The sequence below is a fragment of the Carassius gibelio genome, chromosome B5 (assembly GCF_023724105.1).
Source record: "Carassius gibelio isolate Cgi1373 ecotype wild population from Czech Republic chromosome B5, carGib1.2-hapl.c, whole genome shotgun sequence".
Classification (NCBI taxonomy): Eukaryota; Metazoa; Chordata; class Actinopteri; order Cypriniformes; family Cyprinidae; genus Carassius; species Carassius gibelio.
In genome coordinates, this window is record NC_068400.1 from 740,957 (window position 1) to 761,462 (window position 20,506).

Here is a 20,506-nt window from a genome sequence, read left to right on the forward strand (position 1 = left end):
TGTTTTTTGGCTGCAGGAAACACATTGGTGTTTTGATGTATTGATTGATGTCATTTAAAGTTAAACTTAAGTATAGTGTTTTAATAAAAAAAGCTATGGCAAACACGTGCATGACAACAGGTTTCAGTCATTTACTCCAGTCTACCATGGTTTCTCATATTTGATGGTAACATCATTTCCTATGTATTGCTTTAAGCTGGCATAAAGTCCATCTCATTAATGAATTCTTAATTTAGTTGTGACAATTCAGTCCAATATTAAAATTTTCAATGATTTTAGAAAGTGTTTAAAGGGGTGATTAAATGTATTATGTTTATGTAGACGTGGGTAACTACATAAATTCAGGATTAATGAGGTTTTCTGTAGTGCAGTTTTTGGGTTCAAGTTCTTTAGAACCTGTAGTAGCTTCCTTCCAAATTTGTAACCATTATTTTATTGTAAAAATATGTTGGCATATTGATTACCATGTTTTGTAACCATACACGCACCATAGTTAAGTATTGTTATTGTTTTTGTAACAAAAACATGGTTAATTTCCGTAGGGGCTAAGGGAATGTTTACTATATTGATGGCGTTCAGAGACTGGTAACAGCTTTACACACACACACACACACACACACACACACACAAAATCAAGCTTTACAACTGTATATGTTTCTTCAAAATATTTTCAATTTAAATTAACTAAAAAATTTGTTAAATGCATAGACGTGGTCCTCGGCTGCTAGAACTAAATACAAAGACAGTTTAAATGTTGGTAATTAACTTTAATGTATCATTCCACTCAGTTTAAACTAAAAGCAAAATCCCAAAATACCCATGATAAAATGACACAAAGTAGAACTTTTATTGAAGAGTGTGATTGAAAAACAATCCATGGCTGCACGTGTTGACATGGTTTGACAATCTAATCTAATGTGTTTTCTCTGTGAAGAATGTCACAGCCATCTACAGGTAGATTGGGGGTAGGATGGGGTCTCCATACATGCAGTCAAGTTCGATGCCGAGGTTGTACTCGTCCCCACTACCCTCCTTGTATGCACTGGTTACTATTCTGAGCCAGCCTTTTTCTCCCTAAATAACAAAAGAGCAGAACATGTATTCAACACCTTCATTTGTTCAGAGGGCTACTGTAACTTTTCAGATTCTGCTTACCCAAGGCTCTCCCCAAGAATTACGGACAACCCAGTACTCTACTCCATTCTCATCAACACCCCAACCGGCTACAGATACAATGTGGTTTATTTCGATATTCTGTACGTACTCAGAGTACAAACCACCTGTATACGCATCCAGCTTGGCTGTTGCCATGATCCCACAACTAAAGTCAAAGTATCAAAAATCACCAAACATAAGACAAATATTAAAAGTAAGACAAATCCCTAACCATTTGCATACCAGAACATGCTGAATACCTGATGGGTCCTCCAGAATAGATCTCAGCTTTTATATGGTCCAGTCCTGTAACTGAGTTGTAGTCTCCGACTTTCCAGAGAGTGAAGTTCTTTACTTCGTTACACTTGCCAAAGGTTGTGCAGGTTCCACACTGATTGAAGTAGCTACAGTCTGAAAAAAACAAAACAAAAAAAAAAAACACAAGATACACACTAATGCAATACAAATGTCCATGCAAGAAAGCCACCAGATGCTCTACCAAACAAAATTCGTACCCTGATCTATGGCTTGATAGTTGTTGCATGTTTCATCAGGAATGCCTTTTATGTGTGCATATTTCCAAACACCAGAATGATCTCCACCATGGCAGGTACCTGCGTCGCTACAGTCAATCACGTTCTGGACAGAGAGATAGGCAGACGGCCATGCTGCTTTCCGCTTGATGTTGATACGATCTAAGAAGAAAAAGAGGAACTTCAGCATTTAACTTTTCAAGTAAAGATTACTTCAGCATTCATTTATTTTTTCTTTTATAAAAAAGTTTTAGTAAAAAAGACGTGCTTCACGGTCAAGCCGTCAAATAAAAAGATATATATGAGCGGATTTATTTATTTTAATTTATGTGATTTTTGACATCAAAAAGAGTCAAAAATTAAGTGTTAGTCAAAAGAGGTGCTTCAACTTCAGAAAATATTGATTATCAAGGTCCTGTGGTCAAATGAAAAATTAAGTGTAATAAAAGTGTTTGTATATATAATCTATCAACAAGGTCCAAAGGAATTAGATGCATTTAAAACTACATATCATTTATGGTACTATATATATTTATTAGGTGTGTAAGAATTCACTTGTTTTCTTGATGCATCGATTACAAACCCGACAATGCATATGCATCGATCTTGAAACATGATTTTTGAATCGTTCTTCGCCAATCTCGGACAGTAATCGATTTAAAATGCTAAGAATAGAATGAATCATGATTTCTATAGCTATTCAGTGCTGTCAAAATATATGCACATTAAATTAGTACACACACAAATTAATGGAGACCTTGAACAGTGTTCATGCCTCGCATCTATCCTTCGCGCGCTCCACTATTACCGCCTGAGACTGTCACAGGGTTGTGCTCACGCTCCGTTCGTCTCTGACGCAGCTGATGTGTGATCTATCCTTTAGGACTCGTGGTCAGTAATACTAAAGTGAAGTAGCTTTATTTTACTGTAGTTTGTCAATGGCTCTCTGCATCTTACCGACGGCGTTACCTGAGCAGTCGAAAGCTGCATATTTATTGAATGGATGGATGATGAGTGATGGCTATGCCCGTGGTGTGACAAAATGTAAGCTTATACATAATACTTTTAAAGTTCTTTTTTGAAATCTTGGCTTACATACATTTTTACGCCATGTCATGCCATAGCATCATTTAACTAGCATCTAACAATGGACAAAAGTTTTTTTTTTTTTTTTTACCTTTATACCATAAAGGCTGGTGTAATTTGCCCAGCATTTAAAGAATTTAGGGGAAGCATTGAAATAATCATGTGAATGCACTTAATGAATGCAGAATCGAATCGTTATAATCGAATCGAATCATTCTAAATTTGCAAAAATCATTCTTGAATCGAAAACCTATGAATCGTGAATCAAATCAAATCGCTGCCTACCCAAAGATTCACAGCCCTAATATATATATATATATATATATATATATATATATATATATATATATATATATATATATATATATATATATATGTGTAAATCCCATTTTACTTATAGAACACAAAAATAGATATTTGTCAAAAATGTCTGAAAATTGTGATTCACACACAAAAAAAATTGTTTGTGACAACTTCCGCGTGTGACAAACCCCATAATATTTTCCCTCACCTGCCAAAGCACTAGTACTTCCATGCGCCCAGCAGGAGCCACAGTATTTTGGTATGTGTTGGTTGCGTGTGGTGCTGACGTAGTTGACACCGTTGATGTTTCTCCAGTCCCACACTTTGGGAAGGTCTTTTAAATTCATAGATTCATAAGGACGTGACCCAGTCCTGAAGAAAATAAGAAAAAGTTTTTTAAGCATCTGCATATTCTGTTTGGCCGCAAATCCAGTTCTCTCTTCAAGGACCACGAAAAAGGCATTCACAGCAAGCAGCAATAGGCCATGAAGGAAACTTCATAAAAATAACCCATGCAAGGCTATCTGTTCTTCAGTTAACAACCAAAAAAATGGGAAATTAACTTTGAGGGTGTGACATATATAAGAGTAAATGAAGCAGGTGTCAAATGGTCTCATGATTGCTACCTTTTCACAACTCTGCTATGTTTTTCTCTTAATAATTTAGTGTACCAAATTGCCATAATGTGAGTCACCTGCAATACACTGGGCGACATTGGAACCAAAAAAATGTACCGTATTTTTCTGACTATAAGTCGCACCTGAGTATAAGTCGCATCAGTCCAAAAATACGTCATGATGAGGAAAAAAACATATATAAGTCGCACTGGACTATAAGTTGGATTTATTTAAGACCAAGAACCAAGAGAAAACCTTACCGTCTATAGCCGTGAGAGGGCGCTCTATTCTGCTCAGTGGTAGACTACAGGAGCACAGAGCAGCATAGAGCGCCCTCTCGCGGCTGTAGACGGTAATGTTTTCTCTTGGTTCATTTCTCTTGGTTCATGTCAAATTAATTTTGAAAAATAAGTCGCACCTGACTATAAGTCACAGCAACAGCCAAACTATGAAAAAAAGTGTGACTTATAGTCTGGAAAATACGGTAAATGACATGGCCAAATAATGGGAAAAAAATTATTCATGCATTACACTGGAAATCTATATATATATATATATATATATATATATATATATATATATATATATATATATATATATATATATATATATCCCATTAAATTAAATTAAATTTAAATTAAATTTATGCATTTAGCAGACGCTTTTATCCAAAGCGACTTACAGTGCATTCAGGCTATCAATTTTTACATATCATGTGTTCCCGGGGAATCGAACCCCCAACCTTGCGCTTGCTTGCTAGCGCAGTGCTCTACCAGTTGAGCTACAGGAACACACTAAGCTAAGCTTTGCTAAAATCTAACAGATGCCAGAACACAATGTTACATGAACTAGCTATAAATAAATGATGAATAACAGAAAATGTATTAGCAAAAAGAAAAGTACAGGAAATAACTTCAAAATGTTATTTGCATTTTCTCAGCATGATATTAACATTTATTTTTGCTTATAAACTTAAAAACCCAGACTAGAAGATACCCATTACTTATTTAATTTGATCTTTTTAGGGCAGTTATTAAGAAAGTAAGTTAACCTATTAAAACCTACTAGTAAAAACCAGACGTGGCTTCCTAGACAGTATTTTTTAGCCTCAGAAGTGTGTGTCACTCCCCTGCATACCTGTCAACCCTCCCGTTTTCCCAATGATTCTCCCGTATTTTACCATTCTATCCCACTATCGTCCAGTTGAAATATTTTCCTGTATTTCTCCTGTATTTTTAATCTTTCTATAAAAAATCCCAGTGTGCATAACATTATTCAATTATCATACTTGAAGCCGTAGGGCGCACCCTTGCAGAAAGTCCAAAATGGACTAACAGATTAGGACGTGCTAGGAAATCACTATATTGATAAAGGCATCCAGCAATCGCTATAACAGAGCTTAATTAAAAAATGTGAAGAGAATACGTGCACGATTGCAACCAGTCATCTCCAGGTAATAAATAAAGTATCTGGATGATGCAGGGCTAACATAGCATTTATTACAGATGCCTATAAAATATATTGTCTGCTTTATCCTGTGATAAAAATTTAAATAAAATGTTTATTATATGTATAAACAGATCATAACATTGGCATTGGAGAAATATAGGAAAAATAGTACAGAATACAAATTCTTTTCATCAGTGTATTTAATTTCTTAGCAAATTCAAAGTAAGAGATAAAAAAAAAAAGAATTTTGGTACCCAGGTATGAACAAAAATCTGATACCCAAAACTGCTACCTGGGTAGACGGCTCACTAGATTTGAGACCCAGCCCTAGCGTTGCATTTCAACCACTACTCAGGAAAAAATTATAGTTCAACATACTTGACTCCTTGTAGGTCTCTTCTCGGCTGGGGTTTGTAGCAGGGCTCATTCTCATTAAAAAACCGTCCGGCGAAAACATCTGACACAGTAAACAGATAAAAGAACAGCAGATGAAACATGTTGAATCTCAGGCACTCATATGATCATCACACAAGTCTGCACTGCAGTTTTATTCTTGTGTCTGCATGGAGGCGTGGAGAAAAAATCGAAACTAACTCTCTTATAGGACATCCTCTAAGAAAAACACTGTTATGTTTGACAGACATTTTCTGTCCTCAAAATACCTTATAATTGATAGTACATTATAGGTGAGACTGGGGCTAGTTTGGGCTAATCTTTTATAATATAATATAATGTAATATAACAATTAATTTACTAAACAAAATTGCATTTTTATTCTTGTCAAATAAGATAATGCACGACAAAACTGTATTGATATTTGATTTACTGTATTGACTGTTTGATATTAAAACACGTATTGACTGTTTGATATTAAAACATGGTCCACAGATAAAAAAAGAACCCAAAACATTTGGTTTGAATGATATTTCATACAAATAATTTTAGAGTATTATATTATAATAACTGATTCAGAGATATTGCATTTGATTAGATGTCACTGGTTAAAACAATATTAAGTATGAAAAGTCTAATGCCCGGACACAATTTTGTTTTGTTTGAAGTGAGACTCATTTAATGATACTTGACTATTCTGAGTGTCTTAATGCAATAAGACTGAATTTTATGAAAGCTTAGATCTCTGTTCATTGGTGTATGTGCCAGATAATGGCAACTTGATGATTGATATGCACAAAACAAAATAATTCAACATTATTTGAAATTTGAGTTCATCATCACGTTTAGAGGCGTGAAAATGTCGCCACACTAAGCAGTGGTGGAAAGAGTACTGAAAATGTTTACTTAAGTACAAGTACTGTTACATTGATGAAAAAATACTCAATTACAAGTCAAACTACTGCTGTCAAAACGTTACTTAAGTAAAAGTAAAAAGTACTCTTCTCAAAAAATAGTACAAGATACTAGTTACTTTTTAGCTGGCGATATTGAATTACCCAAAAATATTCATATCAAATATAAATGTGGATGGATAATAGCAACTTTGAACAAAACCCACTTTTATCTTGACAAAGTATGTGAATTAGTGGTCATGATACAGGGATTTCTAACTTTGGTTGGATAGGGGTGGTTAAAGGGTTCCTTTTATGCTCTTTTACAATGTCTTGAATTTGTTTTGGGGGTGTACTAGAACATGCTTGGTGGTTCGAAAAACATTACAATACCTTTCTCTTCACAAATGTCTCGATTAGTTCTGGGTTTGATGAAGACCTGCCTTCTGAAAAACAAAATGTGTTGTGATTGGTTAGCTGTCCCAGTGTGTTGTGATTGGTGAACAGCTCAGACGGTGTTTCAGTACTGCCCACCCCTTGCCAAAGCAGTAAGTTCCCTCTGATAAGGATGGCATCAATATTGCCATAACAATTTGATATTGTTTTGGAAAACAATGCTGTAGTCCAAACAAGCTGTTTATTGTAGTTATTGAAAAGGGATAAAAAAAGAAGAAATATCTCCCTTTGGAGTGGACTCTGAGATTTGTAACTTTGTAGATCTTTGTTATGCCCAAACATACACACTACACACTGACTAAAATTCCAAAAGTAAAAAAGCATAAAAGGACCCCATTAAGAATATATGCTTGTTACATCTGACACCATCCTTCACCACTTCTGGGACCTTAACGCTCTGCCAGACGCCCCCCAACAAACTGATTCAGCTAAAATATTAGCGTCTGAGACACTTGTGAGCACAGAGACTGTAGGACTCCCAATCGAAGAGTTGTGAGTTCTAGTCTCGGGCCGGACGGAATTGTAGGTGGGGGTAGTGCACGAACAGCTCTCTCTCCACCTTCAATACCACGACTTAGGTGCCCTTGAGCAAGGCATCGAACCCCCAACTGCTCCCCGGGCGCCGCAGCATAAATGGCTGCCCACTGCTCCGGGTGTGTGCTCACAGTGTGTGTGTGTTCACTGCTCTGTGTGTGTGTGCATTTCGGATGGGTTAAATGCAGAGCACAAATTCTGAGTATGGGTCACCATACTTGGCTGAATGTCACTTCACTTTCACTTTCACTAGTGTGCATAGCAAATTACGCTTAGCTTAAATATGTAATATTAATGAAATCGTGTTAATAAATGTCTGCCTGAGATAGTATTCTCAAGTGAAATAGGTAGAGACTTGGAGCCGGAAACAGCAGTCCTAACATCATGACTTAACAAAGAGGATTCTCCCAATCCATCGAACTGACTTCAGAGCAAGAATGCCATTCCATAGCCGGAAGCGATGGCAGACAATTATTTTCCCAGTGTATTGAATTTGCTACAAGACTAGTACTGTGCACTAAAAAAAGCAAGTAGGGTTGTTTTTGATTTCATAATGTACAATAATTTTCCACACCATTGGCAAAACTACCACATACCTGTAGATATATATATATATATATTTTTTTTTTGTCCATCCATTTTTTTAAGGCACTCATTATTTCAAAATATTTTATTTTGTTTGATCCAAATCTTCTTAAAAGACACATTCACTTTATATGATGAATAGATTTTTCATAGGCTTTTATTTACATATATAAATATTATGCCCCCAATTACCAAGCTTGATTTCAAATTTGATTTCAAACGGAATTGAATTCACACACACACACACACACACACACACACAAAAGACAAGTACACAGTCAGTAATAAAATTATAAAACAAATGACCTCAATTCAGTTTGAGGTATTCAAAATATGACCACACTGAATTTGTACAAGCAAAGATTTAAGAGATATCCAAGACATCCAAAACGCCCCTTCTACCGCCGCACGTACTGCCACCGCGGCATCTGTAATGTGCATTTGCAGCTTTTGACCGCTGAGTGACGCTTTAACCACAAGTTATCAAACAAGTGCATCAAAGCACATTTTCGCAAATAGACGTCAGTTTTGCCTCGCTGATGTGTTACATTTGTAACGGAAAAGTAACGGAAAAATGAAAGGAAAACACTATAGTTAAAATATTTAATATATTTAATGTGTGATATTCACAGATGAAAGTCTGGTACTTATGAAGTTATGTGCATTTCTTAGAACAAATTCAAGCAGGATAAATGTCAAGCCTGTGCCTGAGCTCTCTAAGCTATATGGTATTAAACCATATTTTAGATTTGACACATTAAGAAGGTGTGCAGTTTTATTTATATTATATGAATTATGTGTTATATTATTCAAAGGAAATTGTGGTTTACTTTGCATGGGAGCATTACAAGTGGTAGCCTATTTTAGGGGGGTAGGCTACATGGATTAATATGCAATGTCAATATTTTCATATATTATGCCTATATTTTCATTTATATTTTAAAATTCCTTTAATAAAACAGCATACATTTTTGTTATTCGTTACCTGTCCTTTATTTTGACAGATAACTTCTTGGGAAAAAGACATTTGTCTGTAAACTGATTAAGAAATTGTTTCATTTTAAGTAAAACATGAAGCACTGTATAATTTCGTTCACATTATTTATGCCTAATTAGCCTAAAACAAGAAATGAATAAATTAAACCTGCACGATTTAGCTAAATCTTTAAAACTCTAAAGAATGGACGATTAATAAACCATCCTCAGGATTAAACTCAAGTTCTCTCATTATAATCAACAAAATGCACACGATATAAAAAATAACTTTATTAATTGACAACTTAAGTGATTTTAAAGGGAACCTTCTTTACTTGCTTTTATTGCTGGGCGATAGCATATGGCCTAAATAAAAAACGATTTATGATTTAAATCGTTTTTAAAAATCAATATTCAAATGACTAAGAAATTTTTCAAAACAAGTTTTAATAGTTATAAATTTATAACTTAGACAAGATGATAAAAAACGGTAATGTTATTACCTTAATGCTGGAAAGACCTTTATTTTATTATTACTTTTTATTTTGTTAATACTAGCCCATCATTTATCTAACCATCCACTCAGCGTTAAGACCTGTTCAGGTTAAATCTGGCAGCTCAGCAGTGAGTCAGTGTCATAGACGGAGGACAGAGCAAGTGTAAATATATTTTCTAGTCTATATTTCCATCTCGTTATGCCGCTGGTTTAGGTTTTTTTTTCTTATATCACTTATTTGTAAATAGAGCAGTCACTAGCCGCATTTCCACTGTTGGGCCAGTGCGAGCCATTGCTTAAAACGGGCCGGGCAGGGCTAATAGCCTCGGGCCAGTAGCACCGAGGCCATAATAGCACAGGGTTTCCACAGTGGAGCCTGAAGCTCCGCTTCGTTTCACTAAAACACGCCCTTTACACGCCTCTTAGGAAACAACGTCCACAACCTCATCATTTCATCAACAAAGAGAAGTTATCAGAAAATTAAGAAATAAATCACTGGAACTAGCGCGATCACAAAACGAATATGATAAAAGTGGCCATTTGTTGCATGCTTTGTTAAATATTGTTAAATAATGTTCCTCAGACCATTGTTTGCTGACAGCTCTTTTCTCAGCTTTTCCGAGTAGTTTTATAGCCACTTTTTTAGATCTCCTTTGTTAGTCTGTTCCTGGCCTGGTTATACAAGATTGTATCCCCACTTCTGTAAGCAACCTCTATGTTGTGACGAAGCTGTTTGAGTTTTCCAGTTAACCACGGTTTATCATTGTTAAATGATAAGAATGTCCTGGTATAATTGGTAATAATTGTTTGGGGTTATCGGTACTAGGGATTGGTACCTAAACCTGGTATTAAATCGGTCCCAGGGGTAAATTATGAAAGACCGGAATATCGATAAGCTCTGAAGTTATCAGTTCTGCTGTCGTACTGGAGTCTATCTCTATCTCACCAGAGTTGCCAGCTGTTTTTATATGCAATAACATTCTAAGTTTTTGACATTCACATATCAGAAGTGAGAATGTGCTGATGCGGAGGAGCTTCAGCATGCACAACATGAAAGCCCCATTTAATCATAATAGAAGGGAGAACAAACTATTCAAACATATGCTTACACTTAAACTAAGTTTATTTACATATTTTTTATTAAAATTTTAGCTTCTAAGGATTTTGACCATGTTTCTTCTAGCACAACTTCCTTCCCTTACAGCGGTGCGCATTCATTTCCCCCTAACCAACTTAAAGGGATAGTTCACTTTCAAATTAAATTTTGGTATGTTTTAGATTACCTCAAGGGCATCCAAGATGTAGGTGTCTTTGTTTCCGCAGTAGTTTCCATTTTGATATTTTTTAGGTCAAACCGTTCTTGTCTTTGACTCATATAATGGAGGTCTATGGTCACCACCTCAAAGAGCATGCACAGAGAATTCCAAATTAAACAATTCCCCATCGTAAGTACACATTGATGACATAAGGCACAAAACGAGCGGTTTGTGTCAGAATCAGCTGGTAACTGTAGTAAAATGACCGGCACGTGGGCCATCAATGTTAATCAAAGAACAAAATTCAAATAGAAAATCACTCACAGCTCTTAATCTGAATAATGTTATATCTTAATAAGCATTAATTCATCAATATATACAGTGTAAACTATGCAGTGTTTGTTTACATTTGATTACTTTTAGATTTATTTTGTAGACTCTTACCTGAAGAGTAATGTTAGTAGGACTTCTTGAAAAAAATTAAAGCACTGTTTATTTTATTTCATTTGTATAGTTGTTTTTTTTGTATTTGTCAGTTTTTTTTTCTTTTTTCTTGATCTTAAAGGTACAGTTTGTAGGACCTGCCACTAGAGGGTGCACTATCAAAACAATAACAATCACGTGGTTTGATGAGGCTAAGGAGGAGCGTGGAATGATGGGATTTGTTGTCTTCTAGCCAACCGCTGACGGCCATCAAATCAGATGGTAACATAAATTATGGATTTAACGCGAGTTCAACAATTTGCACGAGTAGATTACATACAAAGTCAATGCAAAGACGCGATCAGACAATGGATCAGACGCGTCCTCACGTGGGTCTAGAGATGCGTACGTAATAGCATACGTTTTCTGTAAAGATACGAATCAAAATAACTCACCTGTCGAGTAATACACAAGCGAGATCGGCATCTCTGTCTAGTTGACGTTTGTCACGAAGCTACTTCCGCATTTGTCCACAACTGTTGTCATGTGGTTTCTACGTCCAATACAGTAGTTGGCGGTATGCACCTGATAAGCCATGGTTGCAAGCTGCCATAAAACTAAGAAGAAGAAGAAGAAGAACTAACGTCATTGACAGGCGACTGCACTGCTCTGTGTCACTGTTTAGAATGGGAATTTTCTCATGATTTACAAGTAGTTGAAAACATTAGAGATATTGTTAGTAATCAGCTGGACAAAATATATAACACTAGCCTAGTGGTTTTTGGATATTTTACTGCAAATATCTTACAAATTATACCTTTAAGGTGTCTTTTTTTATGTATAGATTACAATAAAAAATGTTATTACACACACAAAAAAAATGATGTTTTATATTAATTTAATTAAATATGTATTTTACATATCAGAATATAAAGCAATGTTAATTCCGCTCCTAATTTTTCATATATATATATATATATATATATATATATATATATATATATATATATATATATATGTATACATATAGAATACTGTTGAAGTACCTAAACGATAAGCAGTATCAGTAATAAAGAGTAGTAATACCGTTAAAACCTTAACGTTGCCCAACCCTAATCGGTACAAAGTGAAACGGTTTAATGTAAAAGGAGAGATTTCGAAATAAGCGCTTGAGGTATTGCCCCACACTCTTTTCTCCAGCTAACAAGAAAAATATATTGTTCTTACTGATTCTTGTTAAAAATGATCAGCACCGTTTTCCCAGGTACACTAGAACAGCGGTTGTAAATCCTGTTCTACCTGCTCTACATGTTTTGTATCAATTCAGACTTTTGATTTATTGGATGGGACATATTTCCTTGTTGATTTTTAAAAATGATCAGCACCCTTTTCCCAGGTACACTACAAGGAAGAAAAAAATGCTGAATAAAATCTCTACACAGCCCCATGATCTGTTGAATATCTGTGTGAAGATGGGGGCCAGTTGGTCAGCACAGACTTTTAAACAGACAGGTGAAACACCACCTTCGCCTGAAGCTTTTCTAGATTTCTGCTTCCTGAAGACCTGGTTCACGTCCTCTACACAGACCTCAACGCAGGTTAAATGTAAGGAGGGGAGTTGCAGGGGTGGTAAGTGAATGTGTGAAATGCAGATCAGAGCGGATCGGGGGTTGTAGACTTTGCTTTTCAAAACTGCAGTTCAGACAGGAACCACTTTGGCAAGTTTACTTGAGTTTATTGAACACAATTTATCTTTGGCAGTATGGTTCCTTATGGGGGTTCTTGCTCCCAGAATAATTGAACATACAAGAGCTTTAACATTAACCCCCCGGAACCATGAATTTAGAAATACATAATAATTAAGACTTTTAATAAAGTCTTTAAAGCAAACGGTGATAATCATGTAGATGTGGCAGTGGTACGTCTATCCTGTAGCCTGGTTATGAAGATGGGTGTCTCTCCGCAAAGAGGTCCATGCCAGCTAAGATTTTTGGAAGCCTTACTGATCTGAAACAAACAAGACAACAGCCAGAAGGTGCGCAGTAATGTGCTCATGCATATAATGGGGAGGGAGGGAGGGTTGCGAGTCGTTGAGCATACTTACCGAGCAGTAGTGGCACGTATATATATGTCCTGTGTCTAATAGGAGAGATGTGGTGATTGGAGCGATTTGACAGCTGACCGCATCAGCTGTTCACAGCCTTGCCTCCGTGGCCTGACAGAACTGACACTGTGCTCGATTAAAACACATGCAGATCGTCAGCCAGTTGTTGATTCTCCACAGACTATTGAGGTTGTGTCTCGTACATTGTGATGTTCCTCAGACCAGGTCCATACTGACGCTGGATTGTTTGCTGACAGCTCTTTTCTCAGCTTTTCCGAGTAGTTTTATAGCCACTTTTTTAGATCTCCTTTGTTAGTCTGTTCCTGGCCTGGTTATACAAGATTGTATCCCCACTTCTGTAAGCATCCTCTATGGTGTGACGAAGCTGTTTGAGTTTTCCAGTAAACCACGGTTTATCATTGTTAAATGATAAGAATGTCCTGGTATAATTGGTAATAATTGTTTGGGGTTATCGGTACTAGGGATTGGTACCTAAACCTGGTATTAAATCGGTCCCAGGGGTAAATTATGAAAGACCGGAGTATCGATAAGCTCTGACGTTATCAGTTCTGCTGTCGTACTGGAGAAATTAAGAAAACACACATACATTTATAGTTGCTATATATACATTATCTTGCGAAGTCTATCTCTATCTCACCAGAGTTGCCAGCTGTTTTATATGCAATAACATTCTAAGTTTTTGACATTCACATATCAGAAGTGAGAATGTGCTGATGCGGAGGAGCTTCAGCATGCACAACATTGCCCCGTTTAATCATAATAGAAGGGAGAACAAACTATTTAAACATATGCTTACACTTAAACTAAGTTTATTTATATATTTTTTATTAAAATTTTAGCTTCTAAGGGTTTTGACCATGTTTCTTCTAGCACAACTTCCTTCCCTTACAGCGGTGCACATTCATTTCCCCCTAACCAACTTAAAGGGATAGTTCACTTTCAAATTAAATTTTGGTATGTTTTAGATTACCTCAAGGGCATCCAAGATGTAGGTGTCTTTGTTTCCGCAGTAGTTTCCATTTTGATATTTTTTAGGTCAAACCGTTCTTGTCTGTGACTCATATAATGGAGGTCTATGGTCTCCACCTCAAAGAGCATGCAAAGAGAAGTCCAAATTAAACAATTCCCCATCGTAAGTACACATTGATGACATAAGGCACAAAACGAGCGGTTTGTGTCAGAATCAGCTGGTGACTGTAGTAAAATGACCGGCACGTGGGCCATCAATGTTAATCAAAGAACAAAATTCAAATAGAAAATCACTCACAGCTCTTAATCTGAATAATGTTATATATTAATAAGCATTAATTCATCAATATATACAGTGTAAACTATGCAGTGTTTGTTTACATTTGATTACTTTTAGATTTATTTTGTAGACTCTTACCTGAAGAGTAATGTTAGTAGGACTTCTTGAAAAAAATTAAAGCACTGTTTATTTTATTTCATTTGTATAGTTGTTTTTTGTATTTGTCAGTTTTTTTTTCTTTGTTCATGATCTTAAAGGTACAGTTTGTAGGACCTGCCACTAGAGGGTGCACTATCAAAACAATAACAATCACGTGGTTTGATGACGCTAAGGAGGAGCGTGGAATGATGGGATTTGTTATCTTCTAGCCAACTGCTGACGGCCATCAAATCAGATGGAAACATAAATTATGGATTTAACGCGAGTTCAACAATTTGCGCGAGTAGATTACATACAAAGTCAATGCAAAGACGCGATCAGACAATGGATCAGACGCGTCCTCACGTGGGTCTAGAGATGCGATCCCCCGCATTTGGCATGGATGCCCCATTATACTAATCTTGTTAATCGTTATAATAGCATACGTTTTCTGTAAAGATACGAATCAAAACAACTCACCTGTCGAGTAATACACAAGCGAGATCGGCATCTCTGTCTAGTTGACGTTTGTCACGAAGCTACTTCCGCATTTGTCCACAACTGTTGTCATGTGGTTTCTACGTCCAATACAGTAGTTGGCGGTATGCACCTGATAAGCCATGGTTGCAATCTGCCATAAAACTAAGAAGAAGAAGAAGGACTAACGTCATTGACAGGCGACTGCACTGCTCTGTGTCACTGTTTAGAATGGGAATTTTCTCATGATTTACAAGTAGTTGAAAACATTAGAGATATTGTTAGTAATCAGCTGGACAAAATATATAACACTAGCCTAGTGGTTTTTGGATATTTTACTGCAAATATCTTACAAATTATACCTTTAAGGTGTCTTTTTTTATATATAGATTACAATAAAAAAAATTATTACACACACAAAAAAAATGATGTTTTATATTCATTTAATTAAATATGTATTTTACATATCAGAATATAAAGCAATGTTAATTCCGCTCCTAATTTTTCATATATATATATATATATATATATATATATATATATATATATATATATATATATATATATATACACATATAGAAGAATACTGTTGAAGTACCTAAACGATAAGCAGTATCAGTAATAAAGAGTAGTAATACTGTTAAAACCTTAACGTTGCCCAACCCTAATCGGTACAAAGTGAAACGGTTTAATGTAAAAGGAGAGATTTCGAAATAAGCGCCTGAGGTATTGCCCCACACTCTTTTCTCCAGCTAACAAGAAAAATATATTGTTCTTACTGATTCTTGTTAAAAATGATCAGCACCGTTTTGCCAGGTACACTAGAACAGCGGTTTTAAATCCTGTTCTACCTGCTCTACATGTTTTGTATCAATTCAGACTTTTGATTTATTGGATGGGACATATTTCCTTGTTGATTTTTAAAAATGATCAGCACCCTTTTCCCAGGTACACTACAAGGAAGAAAAAAATGCTGAATAAAATCTCTACACAGCCCCATGATCTGTTGAATATCTGTGTGAAGATGGGGGCCAGTTGGTCAGCACAGACTTTTAAACAGACAGGTGAAACACCACCTTGGCCTGAAGCTTTTCTAGATTTCTGCTTCCTGAAGACCTGGTTCACGTCCTCTACACAGACCTCAACGCAGGTTGAATGTAAAGAGGGGAGTTGCAGGGGTGGTAAGTGAATGTGTGAAATGCAGATCAGAGCGGATCGGGGGTTGTAGACTTTGCTTTTCAAAACTGCAGTTCAGACAGGAACCACTTTGGCAAGTTTACTTGAGTTTATTGAACACAATTTATCTTTGGCGGTATGGTTCCTTATGGGGGTTCTTGCTCCCAGAATAATTGAACATACAAGAGCTTTAACATTAACCCCTCGGAACCATGAATTTAGAAATACATAATAATTAAGACTTTTAATAAAGTCTTTAAAGCAAACGGTGATAATCATGTAGATGTGGCAGTGGTACGTCTATCCTGTAACCTGGTTATGAAGATGGGTGTCTCTCCGCAAAGAGGTCCATGCCAGCTAAGATTTTTGGAAGCCTTAGTGATCTGAAACAAACAAGACAACAGCCAGAAGGTGCGCAGTAATGTGCTCATGCATATAATGGGGAGGGAGGGAGGGTTGCGAGTCGTTGAGCATACTTACCGAGCAGTAGTGGCACGTATATATATGTCCCGTGTCTAATAGGAGAGATGTGGTGATTGGAGTGATTTGACAGCTGACCGCATCAGCTGTTCACAGCCTTGCCTCCGTGGCCTGACAGAACTGACGCTGTGCTCGATTAAAACACATGCAGATGCCTAACCTGATTTTACCAAGTGAGACATGTTCCTGGGACAACATCGTTGTTGACCCTGGAACAACATGGAACAACATTGTGATTAACCAATCAGATTTGAAGAACCAGTATATAGATTTTGTGAACTTTATGCTTAAAATCAGTGTTTGGTGCTTGTACATCAGTGTCATTCATCTATCATTTCCTCTGATTTTAGGGATTACTCATGGTTAAGGATAGGTTTAGGTGTAGGGATATGGTTAAGAATATATTTTTGGAGTAAAATGTTGTTCCAGGGTCAACAAAATATGTTGACCTAGGAACACATCGGACTTGGCAAAATCAGGACGTGCCATGCAGATCGTCAGCCAGTTGTTGATTCTCTACAGACTATTGAGGTTGTGTCTCGTACATGGTGATGTTCCTCAGACCAGGTCCATACTGGCGCTGGATTGTTTGCTGACAGCTCTTTTCTCAGCTTTTCCGAGTAGTTTTATAGCCTCTTTTTTAGATCTCCTTTGTTAGTCTGTTCCTGGCCTGGTTATACAAGATTGTATCCCCACTTCTGTAAGCATCCTCTATGGTGTGACGAAGCTGTTTGAGTTTTCCAGTAAACCACGGTTTATCATTGTTAAATGATAAGAATGTCCTGGTATAATTGGTAATAATTGTTTGGGGTTATCGGTACTAGGGATTGGTACCTAAACCTGGTATTAAATCGGTCCCAGGGGTAAATTATGAAAGACCGGAGTATCGATAAGCTCTGACGTTATCAGTTCTGCTGTCGTAATGGAGAAATTAAGAAAACACACATACATTTATAGTTGCTATATATAAATTTTCTTGCGAAGTCTATCTCTATCTCACCAGAGTTGCCAGCTGTTTTTATATGCAATAACATTCTAAGTTTTTGACATTCACATATCAGAAGTGAGAATGTGCTGATGCGGAGGAGCTTCAGCATGCACAACATGAAAGCCCCATTTAATCATAATAGAAGGGAGAACAAACTATTTAAACATATGCTTACTCTTAAACTAAGTTTATTTATATATATTTTTTTATTAAAATTTTAGCTTCTAAGGGTTTTGACCATGTTTCTTCTAGCACAACTTCCTTCCCTTACAGCGGTGCACATTCATTTCCCCCTAACCAACTTAAAGGGATAGTTCACTTTCAAATTAAATTTTGGTATGTTTTAGATTACCTCAAGGGCATCCAAGATGTAGGTGTCTTTGTTTCCGCAGTAGTTTCCATTTTTATATTTTTTAGGTCAAACCGTTCTTGTTTGTGACTCATATAATGGAGGTCTATGGTCTCCACCTCAAAGAGCATGCAAAGAGAAGTCCAAATTAAACAATTCCCCATCGTAAGTACACATTGATGACATAAGGCACAAAATGAGCGGTTTGTGTCAGAATCAGCTGGTGACTGTAGTAAAATGACCGGCACGTGGGCCATCAATGTTAATCAAAGAACAAAATGGAAATAGAAAATCACTCACAGCTCTTAATCTGAATAATGTTATATCTTAATAAGCATTAATCTATCAATATATACAGTGTAAACTATGCAGCGTTTGTTTACATTTGATTACTTTTAGATTTATTTTGTAGACTCTTACCTAAAGAGTAATGTTAGTAGGCCTTCTTGAAAAAAATGAAATCACTGTTTATTTTATTTCATTTGTATAGTTGTTTTTTGTATTTGTCAGTTTTTTTTCTTTGTTCTTGATCTTAAAGGTACAGTTTGTAGGACCTGCCACTAGAGGGTGCACTATCAAAACAATAACAATCGCGTGGTTTGATGACGCTAAGGAGGAGCGTGGAATGATGGGATTTGTTGTCTTCTAGCCAACCACTGACGCCCATCAAATCAGATGGAAACAAATTATGGATTTAACACGAGTTCAACAATTTGCGCGAGTAGATTACATACAAAGTCAATGCAAAGACACGATCAGACTATGAATCAGACGCGTCCTCGCGTGGGTCTAGAGATGCGTTCCCCCGCATTATACTAATCTTGTTAATCGTTATAATAGCATACTTTTTCTATAAAGATACAAATCAAAACAACTCACCTGTCGAGTAATACACAAGCGAGATCGGCATCTCTTTCTAGTTGACGTTTGTCACGAAGCTACTTCCGCATTTGTCCACAACTGTTGTCATGTGGTTTCTACGTCCAATACAGTAGTTGGCTGTATGCACCTGATAAGCCATGGTTGCAATCTGCCATAAAACTAAGAAGAAGAAGAAGGACTAACGTCATTGACAGACGACTGCACTGCTCAGTGTCACTGTTTAGAATGGGAATTTTCTCATGATTTACAAGTAGTTGAAACCATTAGAGATATTGTTAGTAATCAGCTGGACAAAATATATAACACTAGCCTAGTGGTTTTTGGATATTTTACTTATATTTTATTTTTATGTATAGATTACACTAAAAAATGTGTTTACACAAAAAAAAAAAAAAATAGATGTTTTATATTCATTTAGTAGTAATACCGTTAAAACCTTAATGTTGCCCAACCCTAATCGGTACAAAGTGAAACGGTTTAATGTAAAAGGAGAGATTTCGAAATAAGCGCCTGAGGTATTGCCCCACACTCTTTTCTCCAGCTAACAAGAAAAATATATTGTTCTTATTGATTCTTGTTAAAAATGATCAGCACCGTTTTCCCAGGTACACTAGAACAGCGGTTGTAAATCCTGTTCTACCTGCTCTACATGTTTTGTATCAGTTCAGACGTTTGATTTATTGGATGGGACATATTTCCTTGTTGATTGTTAAAAATGATCAGCACCCTTTTCCCAGGTACACTACAAGGAAGAAAAAAAATGCTGAATAAAATCTCTACACAGCCCCATGATCTGTTAAATATCTGTGTGAAGATGGGGGCCAGTTGGTCAGCACAGACTTTTAACCTGTTAGCCAGCACCCCCCATTATGGGACTCACAGCTGAAAGTGCTCTACCTAACTTATAATTGTAACAGTTTTCTACTTCAGTGTGTTACAAACATAATTTTGGAAAGAAGACCGGATCAACCAGATTTGATAACGCTCAAAAATATTAAAAGTTATAGACACTGAAGTGCCTTGAAATCTTTTTTTTTACCACACTTAAATATTTTTTATTTGATATAAAAATACATGAAATGAGTCCTGGAGCAATCTAGAAAAGTAATGGGTTGAAAGCCACATGTCTCATGAGTTTCTGTTTCAAATCTGAATAAGATATCATGAAAAATGAGACTCCTTCAAATATTTTTATGAGACTATGTCTAGACCCCCCACCCCCCAAATATAAGAAAATATATTTCCCAATAGTATTGAAGGCTTCTACAAACTATTTAGTCAGTAAACATACCACTGCATAGTTTATTTGAGCACTAGAAAAATACAATAAGAATAATTGGAGTAAGAAAAATAAGAATAATAAGAATAACTAGAATGTACATTTCCTGAAGAAAATGTGAGTGGTGCTTGCAGTGGCAAAACCCCTCTGTTGCTAGGGTGTTGCAATGAGGTTGCTAGGGTACCAGGGGTGGTTGCTAGGTTGGTTGC

At 36.3% G+C, this 20,506-nt stretch overlaps 1 protein-coding gene across 1 annotated transcript; it reads right to left on the minus strand.

Moving 5' to 3' along the window:
* Window positions 1–754: 754 nt before the first annotated feature.
* Window positions 755–5,691, minus strand: LOC127957835 (cathepsin Z-like). The gene is made up of 6 exons (XM_052556539.1): window positions 5,522–5,691; window positions 3,286–3,449; window positions 1,671–1,850; window positions 1,416–1,566; window positions 1,156–1,321; window positions 755–1,074 (listed from the first exon to the last, which is right to left on the minus strand). The coding sequence occupies exons 1-6, from the start codon at window positions 5,638–5,640 to the stop codon at window positions 949–951; spliced, it is 906 nt and encodes a 301-aa protein (XP_052412499.1). The 5' UTR covers window positions 5,641–5,691; the 3' UTR covers window positions 755–948.
* Window positions 5,692–20,506: the final 14,815 nt, after the last annotated feature.